Genomic DNA, 19864 nt, shown 5'->3' with positions numbered 1-19864 from the left:
GAAGTCCCAACAGGCGTGTCTTAATAATAATAAAAACTCTCCCCGAGAACAGAAAAAGAGAATACTCCTCAATTCCTTTTGTGAGCCTATTAGATAATTTGGATGTCCAAACTAGAAAAGTTTAGTGAGAGGAATAAAAGTTACAGGCGTATCTACGTCATGAATGTAGATGTAAAGATCCTAAAGAAAGGTTAGAAAACTGAATACAGTAGTGTCTGTATTAAGTTTATTTTAGCAATGTAAGGGTGGCTTAGAATTAGACAGTCTTATAAATGTAATTAACCTTAGTAACAAGGCAAAGGAGAAAAAGCCATATGAATATCTCGATAGAGGCAAAAAGATTATTTAAAGTCAGTTCTTGCTTCTGATTAAAAACAAATAATGTATTAAACTAGAAACAGAAGGAAACTTCTGTAACTAACATGAGAGGACACCTACAGTCACATCACTCTTAATGATAATGTGTTACAAACATTCTTAAAACTCGAGGAGAAGGCAGGGGTGCCCACAAGTACCACTTCCACTTGACATTGTACTTTGGGTCCCAGACACTACAGTAAGAGAAGAATAAGAAACGAAGGCATAGGATTGGAAACTGCTGCTGTCTAACTAACCCCCTCAGACCCTAACAGTCACTCGCCATGTCTGGAATCGAGAGGCTGACTGGACGCAGGCGGGTCTTGCTCACCATCTCCCAGGCAGCATGGCTCAGGTGGTGGCCGGGCTGGGTCGCCTGGACCCTCACCCAGTGGTAAACTGTCAGCTGCAACACCTGCACATGGCATCTCCACATGACCTGGAATTCCTAACTGGGAGCCCCTGAGTTGCAGGAGTGAGCATCCTTGGAGTCTAGCCGGGAGCTGCACTGCCTGTGTCACCTCTCCTTTGAAGTCACACATCACCTGCACCACATTCTGTTCATTAGGGCGAGGTACCATGTCATCCGGGTTCAAGAGGGGAGAGTTGTCACAAAGAACTGTGGGCATGTTTCAAAACTACTACAGTTATGAATTATGTGGTTTTTTTCTTCATAGATAATCCAGAAAATTCACAGACAAGTAATTAATAAACATTTTGATAGTCTCAGAATTACAAGACAATAGACTTTCAATTTATGAAAACATTTTTATACGTGACAAGAATGTGTTTGTCATCTTTCTTGCTAAGCACACTTAGATAAAAACTATTGTATAATAGTAATCAGAATAAGTATAGATATAACTTAAATGTTATGGTAACTGTTCTGTAAATATTTGCTAACATTCTTCCTCATCACATCTAAAGTTTAAAAATAAAGAGTGGGACTTCCCTAGTGCCTGCCAGTGCAGGGGACATGGGTTCAAGCCCTGGTTCAGGAAGATCCCACATGCCACAGAGCAGCTAAGTTCATGCACCACAACTACTGAGCCCGTGTGCCACAACTACTGGAGCCTGAGTGCCACAACTCCTGGACCCCGTGTGCCTAGAGCCCGTGCTCCGCAACAAGAGAAGCCACTGCAATGAGAAGCCCATGCACTGCAAGGAAGAATAGCCTCCGCTCACCGCAACTAGAGAAGGTCCTCGCATAGCAATGAAGACCCAACGCAGCCGTAAATAAATAAATAAACTGATTAATTAATTAAATTTTTTAAGCCATTAAAAAAATAAAAATAGGGCTTCCCTGGTGGCGCAGTGGTTGGGAGTCCGCCTGCCGATGCAGGGGACATGGGTTCATGTCCCGGTCCGGGAAGATCCCACATGCCGTGGCAGCGGCTGGGCCCGTGAGCCATGGCCGCTGAGCCTGCGCGTCCGGAGCCTGTGCTCCACAACGGGAGAGGCCACAGCGGTGAGAGGCCCGCATATCGCAAAAAAAAAAATAAAAATAAAAAAAAAAAAATAAAAATAAAGACTAAATGCACTTATTCTCAAAATCCATTGTGTAGACAGCTCTTTTACTTAAAAGTTTTCTCATTAACTGTTAGGATTTTGACCTTTGGTTCTATCTCCGTTTTTAGTTTTTGGTGAAGAGTTCTTAACATGATATCAAAAGCACAATCCATAAAAGAAAAAATATCAACAAATTGGACTAAACCAAAATTTAAAACTTTTGCTTTGTGAAAGACCCCGTTAGTAGGATGGAGAGACGAGGACAGAGTGGGAGAAAATATTTATAAACCACAAAGAACTCTTATCTAGAATATATACAGAACTTTGAAAATACAGCAGTAAAAATCCCAAACAGTCCAGTTCAGAAATGGGCAGAAGATGATGAACGTAGATGGCACATAAGCACACGAAAAACATCACTAACCATTAGGGAAAAGCAAATTAAAACCATGGTGGTGAGTGATTGTGACACACATACTAGAGGAGTTGAAATGACAGGGCTGCAGACTCCAAGGACATGGAGAAGCTGGATCTCCTGTGCAGCGGGGAGGACGGAGGACGGTGGATGGTGCAGCCGCTCTGGAACGTGGTGTGGCAGCTTCTTGATTACCTTATATGACGCAGCCGCTGCACTACTGGACATTTATCTCCGAGAATTGCGATCTTATGTCCACACAGAAATGTGAACATGGGTGTTCAGAGCAGCTTTGTTTGTAAGAGCTCCAAATTGGAAACGACCCAAGTGTCCATCAGTGGCTAAGTGGTCAACACACCATGATTCTTTTGTTCCTGCCGTGGGAAGCTCCCCGTGCCCTGCAGCAGCTTGGGTGGGCCCCAGAGGACTCCCACTGAGCAGAGTCCAGTCTCAAGGTTACCTCCTGCGTGATTCCATTTATACAGCGTTCTGGGAATGGTGCCGCCGTTACGGGAGAGGGCAGATCACTGGGTCAGGACGGGGTCGGGGAAGAGAGACTCTGAAGGGGGCACAGAGGAGCTTGTGGTGGCAGGTGCATGAGTTTGCACACGCGATAAAGCCGCTCCACACGAGTGATGCCTGCAAAAGAGGAGACGGGGATCAGGTCTGAGGGTTATTCCAGTGTCTTTCCAGGTTTCTGGATTTCACGGCCTTCCTGAACTGGGTCCTGGGTAGGGCACTGTGCAAGGCGGGGATGGGATGCGGTGAACTTGTCAGGGTCCCTGGCCATGCCGATGGCTGAGGCCTGGGCGCTGAGCGGGCTGGAGCCTCGTCACGGCAGACCCCACCTGTAGCCACCACGTCACGTGGACAGCTCTGGTGTTGGAGCTGTGCCGGGGCTGCAGGGAGAGCCCTTAAGTCAGTGAGGAAGCCGGGCACATCCTCCAGGACCATCCATTGTACTCAGAACGGGCATTGGGGGAAGGAGTGGTTGATATATTAAAATATAGATACATAGCAAAGTAGAATTTTTAAGTTTCTGTAAATTTTTAAGATAAAATAGGACTTTTTGAGGAGTTCTGTACTTGACACGTTTAGAGTATAAATGAGGGTCAGTCAGTAGAAATAATGGAGAAGGACGAGTGTAGTCTGGCTGTTTCCTCTTAACGGACGAGAAAGAGGCCCAGGAGACCAGTGCTGGGTTTCGGGTCCTGGGCCCGCACCTCCGGGGGCCGCCCTGCTCCGTGCAGGTCACAGCGGCTTCTTCGGCCATGGGGGCCAATGGAGCCAGAGAAGACCCCGGGGCCACACCCACGCCCCTTCGCCTCCCTCACTGTTCTCTCTCATCTGGCCACATGATTCCAGTTGCCTCTACTAAAAAGTCCTGAAGCTTTCTGAGCTCTTGTTTTTTGCTGAATTACTTTACTCCTCAAGTCAGTTGTAGTTTCACCTCCTGTTGACGTTTAGAGTGTTTTAATACTGACATGTCATTCTAAAAAATTCTACTACAGCTTAGCAGTTTGAATATGAACATTTTCTGGAATTCATTGTATAAACAATGCTTGACCACTTGCTAGCCTAAATTGTTATGACACCGTGCTGGTAGGTGCTACGAGAAAACGGAAGTAGAAGCCTCTATTCTCTGATAGTTGGATTTAGGAGTTGAGACTAATGAATCAGTACAGGATCTCTCAACTCTGAACCTAAGTTTCAGGCGCTTCTCTTCCCTTTGTTCACGGGGCTTGTGCCGCAGTCGCCATCCCCAGACGTGAGGCACGTACCCATCACAAAGCCTTCACTCTTCTCTGTGCGTGGCACACTCTTGACCCAAATATTCATGTGGCTGACCTCCTCTAAGTCTTTGCTTCAGTGTCACTGTCACAGTGAGGCCCAACCTGACCACCTGTTTAGAATTGCAACCTGCCCCCCTTCCCAGCACAGCTGCCCTTTACTCTGCTCTTTTTTCCCATAGGGTTTATTACTGTATAACATGTAATAAAAATATTTAATTATTTTGCTTATTGCTGTCTCCCTTTGCGAGAAGGTAAGCTCCCCAGGAGTGTTGATGGGTTCCAGGGGCCTGGGTTTGTGGATGAAAGGGAAATACCATTCGTCCCCCAACCCCCTCTCCCTTCCTTTCTCCTAGAAGGAGAGATCTGAGCTTCAAGGAAAGTGGTGAGCTGCTCACTGATTGTGTGAGACCAAAGCGTGGTGTGTCTTGTTTTTTAATTAATTTATTTATTTTTGGCTGCATTGAGTCTTCATTGCTGCAAGTGGGCTTTCTCTAGTTGGCGGCGAGCAGGGGCTACTCTTTGTTGTGGTGCATGGGCTTCTCATTGTGGTGGCTTCTCTTATTGCAGGGTACAGGCTCTAGGTGCACGGCCTTCAGTAGTTGTGGCTCGTGGGCTCTAGAGCACGGGCTCAGTAGTTGTGGCTCGTGGGCTCAGTAGTTGTGGCTCACGGGCTCTAGTGCACAGGCTCAGTAGTTGTGGTGCACCGGCTTAGTTGCTCCATGGCATGTGGGATCTTTCCGGACCAGGGCTCAAACCTGTGTCCCTTGCATTGGCTGGCAGATTCTTAACCACTGCGCCACCAGGGAAGTCCCATGTCTTGTTTTATAGATGTTGTCGAAGAGGAAAGGTGTCCGTGTTCAAGCGACAGTGGTGACTTTTACCCGTTTTGTAAGGACACCTCCCAGTCTTTCCATCTCAGAGACTCTGGGGTGGGTTCAAGGTGCCCTTTTCAGTTTGGGGATGTGTGGAGGCAGAATTTAACCAGTTAACACTGTCCTGTCAAGTTTAGGAACTTGGAATCATGATGGATTCAGAGAGGTGGATATGTGCAGGCAGCTGGCCCCTCGTTTGGAGGAGGCTGAGCCCACTTGTGCGCTCCACACAGCATTGTTGGTGGCCGGTGCATGCAGCTGTGCCACGGGCCCCGATGGATGGGACCGCCCGAGTGTCAGGCCGTCCTCGTTCCAGCCCGTCCTCTGTCCGCTGCTTGTTCTTTCCTCGAAGCTCAGGTGCTCGTGCGGAGTTGCCAGGGCCTCTCCTCCTCCTGGTCCTTCTCGGCAGCCCCTGTGCTCCTCTTCCTGCTGCTCTTCCTGCTGGAAGCCCCCTCCCCTCCTCTTACCCTGGCCTGCTCCCACCATACTCAGCGCAGCATGGTACGGCACTAGGACTTATTTCCTGATAGGATTTTTTTTCTTTTAAAAAGCTTGAAACAAATAATGTCTTATCTCTCTGTCCTGGTTGCCTGGCTCCTGGCATGTATGTGTTGACCAAGTGTGGAAGGTGGTCAGTTTAAAGAGCACATGGTCTGGTGGGCGGGATGTGCAGGAGGGGGGCTTCCATCAGAGAAGGGAAGTCCTGGGCCAGGCCTTCAAGAGGTGAGGTGTGTGTGCAGAGATGGAGGCGGAAGTCATCCCTGAGGCAAAGAGCAGGGTGGGCAGCGATGCCGGGGAGGATCTGGGGCGTCTCTGGGCCTCTGCTGCTGCTTCTCTAGGGTGCAGTCGAGGCTGATGACTTGACTGGCCCGAGTGTCAGCAAAACGTGCACAACACGACTCAGGGTATGAGGGGTGAGGGTGGAGAGCAGCGAGCACCTGACACGTCCCAGGAGTGAAAAGTCCTGCACAGCTGTCGTGGTTGGTTATGTCGTCAGAAAAGGAACCGTTCAGCTCGTATGGTTTTACTTTGCTGAGGAGACAGCTGAGATGCTGACCCTCTGCACGATGGCTTGTTTCTTCTCCACTAACATGGCCATGTCAGTGCTGACGGGGTTTTAGCCCTAGCTTTGCTTTTGGCTCATTGCTTGATTTATGAGAGAAAATTCGTGTTATTTGTGCCTCCAGTATCTACTTGTAGAATTAAAGAGAGTTGACACATCTGTCAGATGCTTACATTCTTGGCTGGGAAGCGCCACGTGGTGTGGAAATCAGTGCCGAACGCTTACTGTCCCCCATTGAGAATGGAGCCTGAAGCAGGAAGTCTGTTAAAGCTGTGCTGATAGTCAGTCTTCTGCCCAGTTTCTGTTCATTGTTCTTGATCTCTGCCTCGGCATAAATGTGAGCCCTTCCTGTTTGACCTGGAAGACTTTCCATAAGGAGATGTCTTTACAATAATGAAAAAACATGAAACTGGGGGGGGGGGGGGAAGCTCATTGTGACAGTATTGAAAGAGGAAGCTAATCTGTGTTGTCAGCTCAGGCCACAGCTAGAGTCAGTCATTTCTTGACAGATGAAGCCATTTCTCAGAAAACAGGCTGTTTGCGGGTGGGAGGTGCGGGGACTCATGGTTGGAAGTTTGCCTAATCCAGCTCATTGCCACAGTCCATGGGGTGTGCATTTCTTCCCTCACCCCGATGATGCCACTGTGGAGAAAAGTATGCATTCTTGATCGTCCTGCTAGTGGTGTTATTAGATGTTGAGAAATCAGATTTCCTGTGAGGTGTGGTTTGGTTGCTTTTGTGGCCTCTCCTGCAATATAGTTTGAATCATCTTCATTTTCTCCCTTTGCTGCATCCTTTAAAAGATAAGGAAGAGGGGGATAACCATACACTTAGAATGATGATAAAGTGCTGATGGCCCCGATGTTGTGGGACTCTGATCTGGTAGTCTCATTTCAGAGATTCTTAGGCAGGATCAACTGCTTTGGGGAGGGGAGAAAGCTTGTAACTTCCTCGGTTTTTTTCTAACTCAGAAGTCAGAAGTTTGGTTTGGAGTGAACCGTTCACAGGTTTGGGGCTGACCAGTCGTGACGGGCAGGGAGAGGAGACACTTGACCTCAAGTGTTAAGGGGACCCATGTCACCCTCACAGATATTTCAGACCAGACAGTAAGTGGTTCTTTGTCGGAAAAGAGGCTTTGTCTCTCTTTGTTATCATTGCCAGAGAATATAAATCATTAAGTCACAATTACTCATAAAAAGGCTTTGATAGTTTCACTTCCTGAAATGTTTATACTTAACTTGGTAGATAGTGTTAAAGTGATACGTTTTATTTAACACAAGAAACTCTTACGTTTTTTACTCTACACAGATTCTCTTCTGAATCAAAAAGTTACATGCTTTGCATTTTTTATTAATCTTCTTAATGGAACAGAAGAATTAAAATGATGTTAGATGTAGCTGAAAGTTGAAAATCAGTCCTGAGGAGAAAACATAGGTTCAGCCAACACTTGTAGCCAGTTCTAAATAGCTAGACTTTTCCCAAGGATTACCTTCCTTTTGGGGGGTGCCTTTCAGGTAACACCCTGCTCCCCTACTGGTCAGCACTCGGGCTCCAGGGAACGGATCTGGGGGTGTGTGATTCATGTTTTTAATGAGCTGGAGTGACACCAGGTATAGATGTTAACACTGGAGAGAAAATAACAGTGAACCCAGTTCAAAGTCCTGAAGGCAGGGTGTCAGATACCCTTAAAACACCCCTGAGGTCTTTCTCCAGGCTTGTGGAAGGGTCTGGATGACTTGCCGGATAACTGAATTCCCAGCGCCCTGTAGGGGAACCTACAGTGCCTATGGATTCTTGCTTTTTTTGCCAAATTGCTTTTTTCACTTGTGCGATAGATATGATTAGTCTCCAGGGTTTCTGTTCTTTCTGTGATTACAGCATGAGGAAATACGTTCCTTTGGTATTATATTTTGGCGGAACTTGAATTTTAGGGATTGTGTAGCATTCTAAAAGCATGCATTATTCTTCTGATAAGTGTTATCTAGGAGGTGTATGGTCTTTATTTTGTTAATTATGTAGCTGACTTTTTTACTCTCTCACATAACAGTTAAAGAGTGATCAAACTGTTAAAAAAAAATGACTTAAAAAAAAAAGTGACTGTTGACATCATCTTTCCGAGAACACTAGTATAAGTGATTTACTATAACAAGACCTTCGCTTTTCCTGTTTGCACATGACGTGTAATATTTACAGAGGTCTTGGGTTCAATCCAGCAGAAACATCTCACATAAATTGATGTGTGGAACTAAAGCCATTTAACATTTTCTTTCACATGGAGATAATGTGAACAGTTTTTTAATTTTAAAAGTGGGAGAGAGAATGGTTGTTTGGTATTGCCTTGAGGGGAGCAGTTTACAATAGAACATTTTCTCTAGTTAGACATCAAACATGCATGTAGGTTATAATTCAGTCATATGCCTCTGCCTGTCATATATTTAGAATTCTGAGTTAACACTAGTTCTGTTATTATACGTGTGCTTCCTCTCGCAGTGTCTTGTTTCTCTTCTCTTCCCTCCAAAATGATATAGGTAAAGTTTTGTGCTCCACGTATTTAAATTAGCATCAATTCTAAATCTGTGAGATTTTCACTTTAAAAAACTAGTATATCTAAAATGTTATAACACAATCTAAGTAATGAAGTATCTTTAGTTGTCTTTTAAAGAATTGGAATATTCCAAGTGTGTTAAATATAGTTTAGCACTTGATCTAATTATATAATTAAGTGCTAAAAATTATTTATATATAGTTGAATGCACATCTGTTGAATGAAGAAAATGAAATGTAGTTACTGTGGGGATCTGGTCTTATTTATTTGAGGCCATTGTTGTTTTTTGTTGTGTTTTTTTTTTTGCGGTACGCTGGCCTCTCACGTTGTGGCCTCTCCCATTGCAGAGCACAGGCTCTGGACGCGCAGGCTCAGCGGCCATGGCTCATGGGCCTAGCCGCTCTGTGGCATGTGGGATCTTCCTGGACTGGGGCACGAACCCACGTCCTGTGCATTGTCAGGCGGACTCTCAACCACTGTGCCGCCAGGGAAGCCCAAGGCCATTGTATTTTGTAGGTAGACTTATTAGTTCTGAGGCATCAAGAAGCTTAACCATCCTTTTACTTTTAGAAAGATAGGTGCTTTATTTCTTTTACTATGTTTTACTCTTTGGTCAATTTTTCTAGTTAAACAACAGCTAAACTACCACTAACAGAAGCACTTCCTTCTAACACACAGTAACAAACAAAAGGATTTCATCTTTGTACTTTCTTTTAAAAAAGTGAGTAGTTTGGGGGACTTCCCTGGGGGTCCAGTGGTAAAGATCCGCTTTACAATGCAGGGCACGCAGGTTCGATCCCTGGTCAAGCAACTAAGATCCTACATGCTGCGAGGCAACTAAGCCCATGCACCACAACTACTGAGCTCGCGTGCGTCAACTAGAGAGCCTGTGTGCCGCAAACTACAGAGCCCATGTACCCTGGAGCCTGCGTGCCACAACTAGAGAGAAGCCCGTGCACTGCAATGAAAGATCCTGCATGCCTCAACAAAGATCCTACGTGCCGCAACTAAGACCTGATGCAGCCAAAAATAATAATCTTTTTAAAAAATAGTAAAAAGGGGAGTAATTTGGGATTTGATTCTACTGGGGTGCCAATTTATTTTTCTTTGTCTCTTCTATCATTTTATAAATATCCAGAAAATTAATATTAAAATAAAAAAGAAATGCAAGTTTGAAATGACGGTATGATTTGTCATGCTCTGTTTCAGATGATCACAGTCGTGTTAAACTGCAAAATGCTGAAAATGATTATATTAATGCCAGCTTAGTTGACATAGAAGAGGCGCAGAGGAGTTACATCTTAACACAGGCAAGTGGTGTGATGTGCAGCCGATGCCTGACCGCCATTCTTGTGATTGGTCTTCTTTAAAACACCAGCAAGAAGTGTGTCCTGACTTCTTTTGGAGATGAAATGCTATTTCAGTTTTTTCTGTTGTTATGTAATGAATGGTGTTATAATGTTTTGCAGCTGTGTATATTTCAGATAAAAGTAATCTTCAGTGTTACACGTTCTCTGAAAGAAAGTTGTTCATGAAATTTGGCTAGGCCGGTTCTCTTCTGGCCAGTTGTCCTCCTTGCTTTATATTGAATATTTGGTTACAAAGCCTTGGTTTGTTGATGCTTTGTTACCTTCTGCTTCTCTTTACATCACTTGAATCAGAACGAGAGGCCCTTTGAAAGCTCTTCTCTGCCCCACCCTGGCGTGTATTTTCAGAGTGTGGACAGGCCTTGGATGTCAGGGCAGGTGAGGGTATGAGCCAGGTGCCCAGACAACCAACAGGGCGGCCCAAGAGCCTGCTGCCCCTTTGGCCTCCTGCCCGATTGCGTCTCAGCACACCGGCCACACCCATGTTCCAACAGCACTTTTCTTCCACTCTGAGATAGCAGAAATGATTTTGGTTTATCCACACTAGCTACCCTTTGTTTATCAAATAATAGATTTAATTAACAGTGCTCTCATTTCCCTCAGTTAATGAATTTTAAATATTCAGAAGATAAGCTGTATTATTCAGTATCTTGAAGTCACCTATAATGGAGCATAATCTGAAAAAATATATGTATGTAACTGAATCACTTTGCTGTACACCTGTAACTAACACAGTATTGTAAATCAGCTATACTTAAATTTTTAAAAAGATAAGCTGTATATTTATAATGTTTGAGATTTTTAAAGAACCCATTTCAGATCAGAATAACCTGTTACTGAAAGTGAAAACCGTTGAAAATGGTAAGAAGATATTCAAATTAATGTAACTATGAACTGTTAGACTATCTCTAATTCACAGGAAACAAGAATTAATTACTCTTTTTTTTTTTTTTTTTTTTTTCGGTACATGGGCCTCTCACTGTTGTGGCCTCTCCCGTTGCGGAGCACAGGCTCCAGACGCGCAGGCTCAGGGGCCATGGCTCACGGGCCCAGCCGCTCTGCGGCATGTGGGATCCTCCCGGACCAGTGCACGAACCCGTGTCCCCTGCATCGGCAGGCGGACTCTCAACCACTGCGCCACCAGGGAAGCCCTAATCACTGTTTTTTACTTGAAGTAAAGCAGCTCCTGTAAATCAAAAAGGAAAAGAGAAACAGTCCATGAAAAAAACTGGCAAAGAACATAAATTCACAGTTCAAAGAAAAGAAATAAAGATAGACAATATACATATGAAGAGATGCTCAACTTTTCTAGTAATTAGGAAATATACATTTAAACCAGCAATCGGTTACCACTTTTCTCCTGTCAGATCAGCAGAGATTTAAAAGTTTATAATACTCAGGGGTCTAATACGTAAAGACATAAAGATACATGTGAGGATGTTTGTTACAACTTCATTTTAATAGCATAGGGCCAGAAATAGTAGAATTGAAGCAGTCTGCAAGGGGCTGGCTAAATAAATTATACACTTGCTCTTCTTACTGATTATTTCTGGAAATTAGGAAAAAAGACTTTAATTTCCCATTTTCTGTAATATTTGAAGTATTATGTGCATTCATGTTTTTAATAAACTCATTTTTAGAGTTAAAAACATTTACTTTCTATTTGAAAAAACCATAATGATAAAAAACAGAAAAGAATAATTACCCTAGATTCCTTATCACACCCTTTCTTTCTCTCTTTTTTTCAAGTCTTTTTTTATCCATTCCTCTTTCTCATCTTTAGTCTCTAAAAATGCAGTTGTTTCTCAAGATTCTGACTTAGGTTTTTTCCTCCGTCCAGTCTACACTCATCACTTCAACTCCCTGGGACCACATTTTGAACCTTTGTATCTTAAGAAAGAGGGTAAACTCTGGATTCATAGTATCTGTATTTGAATCCCAGTCTGGCTGCTTCGTTGGATGTTCATTCATCCAGCAAAGCCTTGAGTACCTACTTTGTGGCAGCATCGTTTGAATAAAACAGCCATTCATAAACCTGCCATTATGGGGGCTTCCCTGGTGGCGCAGTAGTTGAGAGTCCGCCTGCCGATGCAGGGGATGTGGGTTTGTGTCCCAGTCCAGGAAGATCCCACATGCTGCGGGGCAGCTGGGCCCGTGAGCCATGGCCGCTGAGCCTGCGCGTCTGAAGCCTGTGCTCCGCAACGGGAGAAGCCACAAGAGTAAGAGGCCCGCGTACTGCAAAAAAGAAAAAAAAAAAAAAAAAAAAGTGCCATTATGAACTTCACATCCTAGTGGGAAGTAAAATTAACAGCTAGCAGCTAGCAATCTTTTTAAATTAATTAATATATATATATTTATTTTTGGCTGTGTTGGGTCTTTGTTGCTGCACGTGGGCTTTCTCTAGTTGCAGGGAGAGGGGGCTACTCTTTGTTGCAGTGCGCAGGCTTCTCATTGTGGTGGCTTCTCTTGTTGCTGAGCGTGGTCTCTAGGCACGCGGGCTTCAGTAGTTTTGGCACATGGGCTCAGCAGTTGTGGCTCACGGGCTCTAGAGCGCAGGCTCAGTAGTTGTGGTGCACGAGCTTAGTTGCTTCATGGCATGTGGGATCTTCCCGGACCAGGGCTCGAACCCGTGTTCCCTGCATTGGCAGGCGGATTCTTAATTACTGTGCCACCAGGGAAGTCCCCGAGCTAGCAATCTTTTATTTATTATTTTATTGAACTATAGTTGATTTACCATACTGTGTTAGTTTCAGGTGTACAAAAAGTGATTCAGTTATATACACACACATACATCTATATCTCTTCTTTTTCACATTCTTTGCTGTTGTAGGTTATTACAAGTTACTGAATATAGTTCCCTGAGCTACACAGTAAATCCTGTTATTTTATAGATGGTAGTGTGTATTTGTGAATCCCAAACTCCTAATTTATCCCTTCTCCCCTTTCCCCTTCGGTAACCGTAAGTATGTTTTCTGTCTGTGAGTCTGTTTCTGTTTTAATAATTTCTTTTGTATCACATTTTAGATTCCACATGTAAGTGATATCATATAGTATTTGTCTTTGTCTGAATTACTTAGAATGATAATCTCTAGGTCCATCCATGTTGCTGCAAATGGAATTATTTCATTATTTTTTATGGCTTAGCAATATTCCATTGCATATGTGTACCACATCTTCTTTATCCGTTCATCTGTAGATGGACACTTAGATGTCTTCCATGTCTTGGCTGTTGTAAATAGTAACAGCTAGCAGTTTTTAACACTGTTCTATATTTTATGTTTTGTGTAATTTAAGCCTCAGGATAACCCTCTGTGGTAAATACTATTGTTATCCTTATGTTAACAAGAGGAATCACCTAAAAAGACAAAGGAACTTCAAATAACTTTACCAAGGCCATGCAACAAGTGGAATGAGGCCAGGATGTGAAGCTACACGGTCTCCATAGACTGCATGGTTCTGCTCTTAATTATTCAGATCTGCTGTCTTGAAACTACTGTGTGACCTTGGACACATTACTTATTCCCCAAGCCTGTACTGTCGTCCCTTGGTATCTGTGGGGGGTTTGCCTCTAGGATCCTCTGCAGATGCCAGAACCCATGGGTGCTCAAGTGCATAGTTGTCCTTCTCTGTCCTTGGGATTCCACATATACAGATTCCACCAATCATGGATCATGTATTAAGTTTGCCATCTGAGGTTGGTTTATTCTGCAGATGCGGAACCCATGGATAAGAGGGCCAACTGTATATTTATTGAAAAAAATCTGCCTATATGTGGACCCCTGCAGTTCAAACCCGTGTTGTTCAAGAGTCAAGTGTGTACCTATATTATTGATATATATCTCTATTATCTATAGAACAATGCTGATAAAAACTCATATAGTGCCTGGTACTGTGGTGAGTAGTCCCTGGAGTATTTATTGTGGCATTTGTTACTGCTTTTTTTTTTTTTTTTTTTTTTTTTTTTTGTTACTGCTTTTTATTGGTAGTAGTAATGATAGTAATAACCCTTTTATAAAACATTATAAATCTCATCATGTAAAAGAAAATGCCTGACTCATACCCTAGTGATCTCATTTAAACCTCCTGTCCATGTTGGAGAGCTTTTTTGTGTCCTGACAGAGTTCCACCCCTGCCTCCACCCCCTGCCTTATATTTTTCAACATCCATATGGGTGTTTTTACCCACGTGACCAATTGATGTCACAAATTCTGCATTTTCTATGTCGAACTCTTTCTTTTTTTTCTTTTTTTTTAAACCATGCCAGCCCCCTTCCTATTTTTCTCATATGGGTTAAAGCTGTCCTCCTCATGTGTCCTTTGTTCTGCTTTCCTTTGTTCTGCTGCCCTGCCCTTCTTCAGAGCTCTCTTGAATTTTATCTGCACCAAAGTGGTAGCTTCTTAACTTATTTCCTTGTCACCAGTCCATCCTCCCTAATCCATCTTTAACAATTCCACTAGAATTATTTTTTGTGACATACGAATCTGGTCGTATCCCTTTACTCCTTAAAGAAGAGTTCGGTGACTATTTCTTGGATTCGAGACCCTCCCGTTCTGCAGGTGCAGTTTCCTACCACGTACCTCCATGTTGCCCTCAGCAATCTAACTGTCTTTTCCCAGATGTCTCCTAAACTTGCACATGCCTTGCCTTATGCTGGGAATGGATCCTGATTCCCTACCCTTCCTTCCTCCATGTCAGTGCCCTCCTCATTTTTAAGGCTCTGCGCCAGTATCCTTCCTACTCCTGCAGACCTGATGGTTTACCCCTTACTGTTGTGGTGCTTGATGTGTTTCCGTTCCTTGCCTCTGTCGTAAGCTCTTTGACATCTGAGACTGCTTTTGCCTTTGTATCTACTACGTTAGAACAGAGAACACGCACAGAAAATATTTCAAAAGATAGAGAAAACCAAAGATGCTAAGTGTTTATTAAAACTGCAGTTGTTCTCATTGTCCTTTGTTGCTTATTATTTTTGTCATCTTTTCCCTCTGAGTTTTATGAAAACTAAAAACGTATATATCAGTCCCTTGGTATAGATCTCCATTTTGCACAAGAAAAATAGGTAGTATTGCTGGTAAGTGGAAGGGCTGAGAAACCCTCTCCCATTTCAGAACCACTAACAGAATGTGTGTGTGTGTCTGTGTCTGTGTGTGTGTGTCTGTGTGTGTGTGTCTGTGTGCGTGCATGCGCACATGTGCGTGAACACACTAAGGAGCAACTTCATTGGTGAACTGATCTGTCCATTTTTTTAGACAAAAGAAACAGCATTCATTTTACTGGGGTTCTTCTCATTGCTGTTTTTACCTTCACACTGTTTGGTTTTGGAAGTAACTCAAGCATTGGATAACATGCACCGAAGGAGGGGAACAGTCCCTCAAACCCGAGGGTGCAGCTCCTCAGGATTCCCAATCCCTTTCTAGCATTGGTATAACTTAGAGCTTAGAGTTTATTAGTTCAAATAATATTTACCCAACACCCACTACACACCAGGGATACAACTACCCTAAAGCTGCTTTCAGTGTAGCACCACTTGAATTGCCTTATTTTCAATGTGGAGCTGAAGCTCTAGTCAGACCTGGCCTCTCAGTGTCCTGCGAGGTGAATGCTTGTTGAGTTCCTGGAGGTACAGTCAAACCTCGTTCATGTTAATCTTTGCTCACTTAAAATAGTTAAAGTTTGGGCATGGCCTTCTCATCTCTTGTTTGCCCTTTATTCTGCTCTGTGCTACCGATTAATCAAAATATGAAGGTAATTGGAAATTCATAATATGATTTGATTTTGTTTTCCCCATGGCAGTATTGTGATATGCACCGTTACCCCTTTTAACTCTGCTCTTGAGGTTACACATTCTCTGGTTTTGTAGATTAACAGTTTCATAGTGGTTCAGGTGCTTTGAAATTTCCGCTTTTTCTGGAATTCTCTTTGTAGCTAACTTGGGTTGGTTGCAGGCCAGTGCTGGTGCAGACTTCCTCCTTTGCAGGGCTGCCCTCATCATGGAAGGCAGAGCCTCTCTTTCTGCGGCAGAGACTGGAGGGGACAGAAATCGCCTTTGCCTGCCTCCTTTACAGCTAGAATACAACCCGTAGAACTTGGCGCCTGTGATTTTGACCCTGGTTTGCTTACAGGTTGTGCATGAGTACTACAGCCACCTTAGGATGGCAGTACCAGCAAAGCAGGTGATGTTAGTGACAGGTTGGGAGTACTGTCCCAAGCACACTCCTCTTTGGACAAAATCTTGTCTTAACGTTTGTTCCTACCCAAGCCTGGTTCTCCAGCCCTCAACTCTGAAAGTCACTTGAGAGCCTGAAAAATTTTCTTTTCTGCCTAAGTAAATAAAAGTCAGTTTTGATCATTGATAATCAGTAATCCTAACTAGCACAGACCTGTTTTTAGTTCAAGTGGATTTAAAGTCTCGATTTACTCTTTATGATCCGATACACTGTTCTCAAACGAGAAGCTTCCCTGAAGGAGTTTCCTCGGAGCCTTACTCTGTCCCCTTTCTCTTACCCACTTTTCCTTCTCTGTTCTTACAGGGTCCACTTCCTAATACAGGTTGTCATTTCTGGCTCATGGTTTGGCAGCAAAAGACCAAAGCAGTTGTCATGCTAAACCGAATTGTGGAGAAAGAATCGGTGAGTAATACTTGATATTTACAACTTAGTGTACTGCCTGTGATTGTTAACTTATAAATATTTTCTTATTTCTTTTGGGATATTCATTCATTAGTTTTGGCCTTTAATTGCTAAAGGCTAGTGGTCAGGGTGATTCTGACCAGAAGAGCTAATGTATCCTTTTCCTTTTTTACCTTAAATATTTAAATAACAATTGCGGACCACTACCCTCCAAGATATAAGTATAATGGAGCCAGTATTGGCTAGTACTGGTATTTAGATCTTTGGAATCTGTAGGCTTTATCACAATCTTTACAATTTATTATTATCAAAATCTTGGAAATTTTATAAAAGATTAAAGTGACAGGTTTCTAAAACCTTTATAAATTACCGTTGGCTCTTAGGTCACAAGGCAGTAAGTATGGAAATGTATAAATTTATTGACATTTGAAGTGCAGTGTAAACCCAGTGCTAATTAGTGGTGTGACGTTGGGTAAGTCTTTCAGCTTCTGTGGCTTTAGGGTCCTCTTCTGTCAAACATGCAAATTGGAAAGTATTGTCTGTCAGGTCTCTTTCAGCCCTGAGGTCTTAGACTACTCTGCTTTTCAGGTTCCTGATTCTTCCTTTTTTTTTTTAAAAAAAAAGATTTAATTTTATTTATTTTTGGCTGCATTGAGTCTTCGTTGCTGTGCACGAGCTTTCTCTAGTCGAGTGGGGGCTTCTCTTGTTATGGAGCATGGGCTCTAGCCATGCGAGCTCAGTAGTTGTGGCACATGGGCTCAGTAGTTGTGGCACATGGGCTCTAGAACGCAGGCTCAGTAGTTGTGGCACATGGGCCTAGTTACTCCGCAGCATGCGGGATCTTCCCGGACCAGGGATCGAACCCGTGTCCCCTGCATTGGCAGGCGGATTCCTATCCACTGCACCACCAGGGAAATCCCTCTTCCTTTTTTCTAAATTAATAGTTGCCAGTTTTCAATGGTGGTGAAGGTTTTTCTAGTCTGTTTCAGATCTGAAGTGGCGTTAACATACCGGAGTATCCAGCAATGTCAGCGTAGTCGTTTACAGTGGTTTTCATGCTTCAAGTGATGGGGGCTCTATCAGTTGGGACATTTTGAGCAGCGTTGCCAACTAGAGGATTATAAGTTTCATCCCTCATTCTGCAGTATAATTAGTATAATAAAAAGATAAGACAGGGCTTCCCTGGTGGCGCAGTGGTTGAGAGTCCGCCTGCCAATGCAGGGGACACGGGTTCGTGCCACGGTCCGGGAAGATCCCACATGCCGTGGAGCGGCTAGGCCCATGAGCCATGGCCGCTGAGCCTGCGCGTCCGGAGCCTGTGCTCCGCAGCGGGAGAGGCCGCAACGGTGAGAGGCCCGCATACTGCAAAAAAAAAAAAAAAAAAAAAAAGACTGCCACCAGAAATCAGAAATCATATTTACAGTGGTTGGATCTAGAGTCAGGTTTAATTGTCTGGGGGAAGGTCACCTTGTGGGTGGGGGCATAATGTTTGTCAGCGTAATGATGGTGGCAGCTGTTGCTGGTCGGTGTTTAGCTCCTTAATTAGGGGATATAAAATAGTGATATTCCAGGAGCTCTTGTTGGAATACTTCTATTAAAAAAAAAACCACACAACCTCCCACTCTTGTTACTTGGCCACTTTTATTTATTATTTTTTAAATTAATTAATTAATTAATTTATTTATTTATGGATGCGTTGGGTCTTCATTGCTGTTCACAGGCTTTAGTTGCAGTGAGTGGGGGCTATGCTTCTTTGCGGTGTGCAGGCTTCTCACTGCAGTGGCTTCTCCCGTTGCAGAGCACGGGCTCCAGGCACGCAGGCTTCAGCAGTTGTGGCACGCAGGCTCAGTAGTTGTAGCTCGCAGTCTCCAGAGCGCAGGCGCAGCAGCTGTGGCGCACAGGCCTAGTTGCTCCACGGCATGTGGGATCCTCCCAAACCAGGGCTCGAACCTGCATCCCCTGTGTTGGCAGGCAGACTCCCAGCCACTGTGCCACCAGGGAAGCCCCTTGGCCACTTTTAAATAGGAAAAGCAGTTTTCAAAAGAAGTTGATTCCCTAGTGTCCTCAACATGTGACCACTTAGGTTTTCTTGGTGTGGGGGCAGGGCGGGAGGGCATCAGGTACTGTGAAGTCACGGATTCAAACATCCTTGATTCATTTCACTCCATGGCAGTTATTATCCTTATTTGTAGTCAGATTGCCCCTTCACTGGCCAGCAGGAAACTCTTCAAGTTGGGCCCTGAGTTCTTTTACACAGACCCAAGAGTCTTCATAGCTACTTGTTGTCTGGAATGACTCCATATTGCAGGCTCATCTTAAACTCTTGTGTAAGAATCAGCCATTTCTTTAAGGGGCCTTAATTTCTTTCAGTGGGCAGTGGTATTTCAGGGTCACAACAAAAATAGGGATGTTTGTTGCCACTGGGTTGGTCTTTTCAGTGAACAGAGCTAAGGAAAAATATGTTTTTGTGTTAAGATAACACAGCGCTAGTGTTCATACTGATATTTCTGATTCAAATTTAGGCCTGTAGGGGTTGGCCCAACCCTTTCTATCCTTTATATCTGTTACAGTGTTTTCCATACCATGAATTCTGGTTCTCAAAGGCACTAGTGATATCAAATATCTTATATTGACTCTTTTACTTTGTCTGATATTGCACACAGAAAATAGTCATGATAACAAAATCAACTCCATCACCAAAATAACTACTGAAAAAAAGTTTAAAATGTTTTGTTTTTCCCATTCTCTGTTTTTTTTAAAGTTGTACTTTATGTACATTGTCAGAGTTTATAGCACATTATACTCTGTCCCTTATGCCTCTTTTGTGTAAGTCTATATGTTGAGGTGTCTCTCCAGTCTTTTTGTCTGTAGCTTATACTCCAGAGGATCCTGAGGAAGGGCTCATGGGCACCATAGTCCCTGATGTCTTACGTGCCAATGACAGTTCATCTGCTGGCTCAGTGCTTAACAGTCAGTTTGGCAGAATATAAAATCTTTGGCTCATATTTGCTTTTCTTTGAACAACTTAAATGTATTACTCCATTTTCTTCTGGCATTACAAATTACTGTCAAAGTCAAATGGACATCTTTATTTCCTTTATTAGTCACTTATTCTTTTTACCTAGGTTACCGAAAGGATTTTTTTCCTTCAAATCCCAATAATTTTACCAAAATATTTCTGTGTTGGTCATTCTGGGTCAGTTTGTCCAGGGGCATAGAGTACTTTTTCAGTATGTGATTTCAGACATTTTTTCTTTCTTTAAGAAAAATTTATTGAATTATACTTGTTGACATTTATTCTGTTCCCTTGCTTGCTT

At 43.4% G+C, this 19864-nt stretch overlaps 1 protein-coding gene across 3 annotated transcripts in view; it reads left to right on the top strand.

The window, feature by feature from the left end:
- PTPN2 (protein tyrosine phosphatase non-receptor type 2) overlaps window positions 1–19864 on the top strand; it is a 78644-nt gene that overhangs the window by 33272 nt on the left and 25508 nt on the right. For all 3 annotated transcript variants that reach the window (XM_032602374.1, XM_032602373.1, XM_032602375.1), the window contains exons 3-4: window positions 9764–9864; window positions 16449–16547. In XM_032602374.1, the coding sequence (XP_032458265.1) occupies window positions 9764–9864; window positions 16449–16547 (200 nt within the window). The remainder of the gene's footprint in view (window positions 1–9763; window positions 9865–16448; window positions 16548–19864) is intronic.

This window comes from Phocoena sinus, chromosome 14, assembly GCF_008692025.1.
Source record: "Phocoena sinus isolate mPhoSin1 chromosome 14, mPhoSin1.pri, whole genome shotgun sequence".
Classification (NCBI taxonomy): Eukaryota; Metazoa; Chordata; class Mammalia; order Artiodactyla; family Phocoenidae; genus Phocoena; species Phocoena sinus.
The sequence above is the reverse complement of the archived record's forward strand: the minus strand, read 5'-3'. Positions and strand labels throughout refer to the sequence as shown.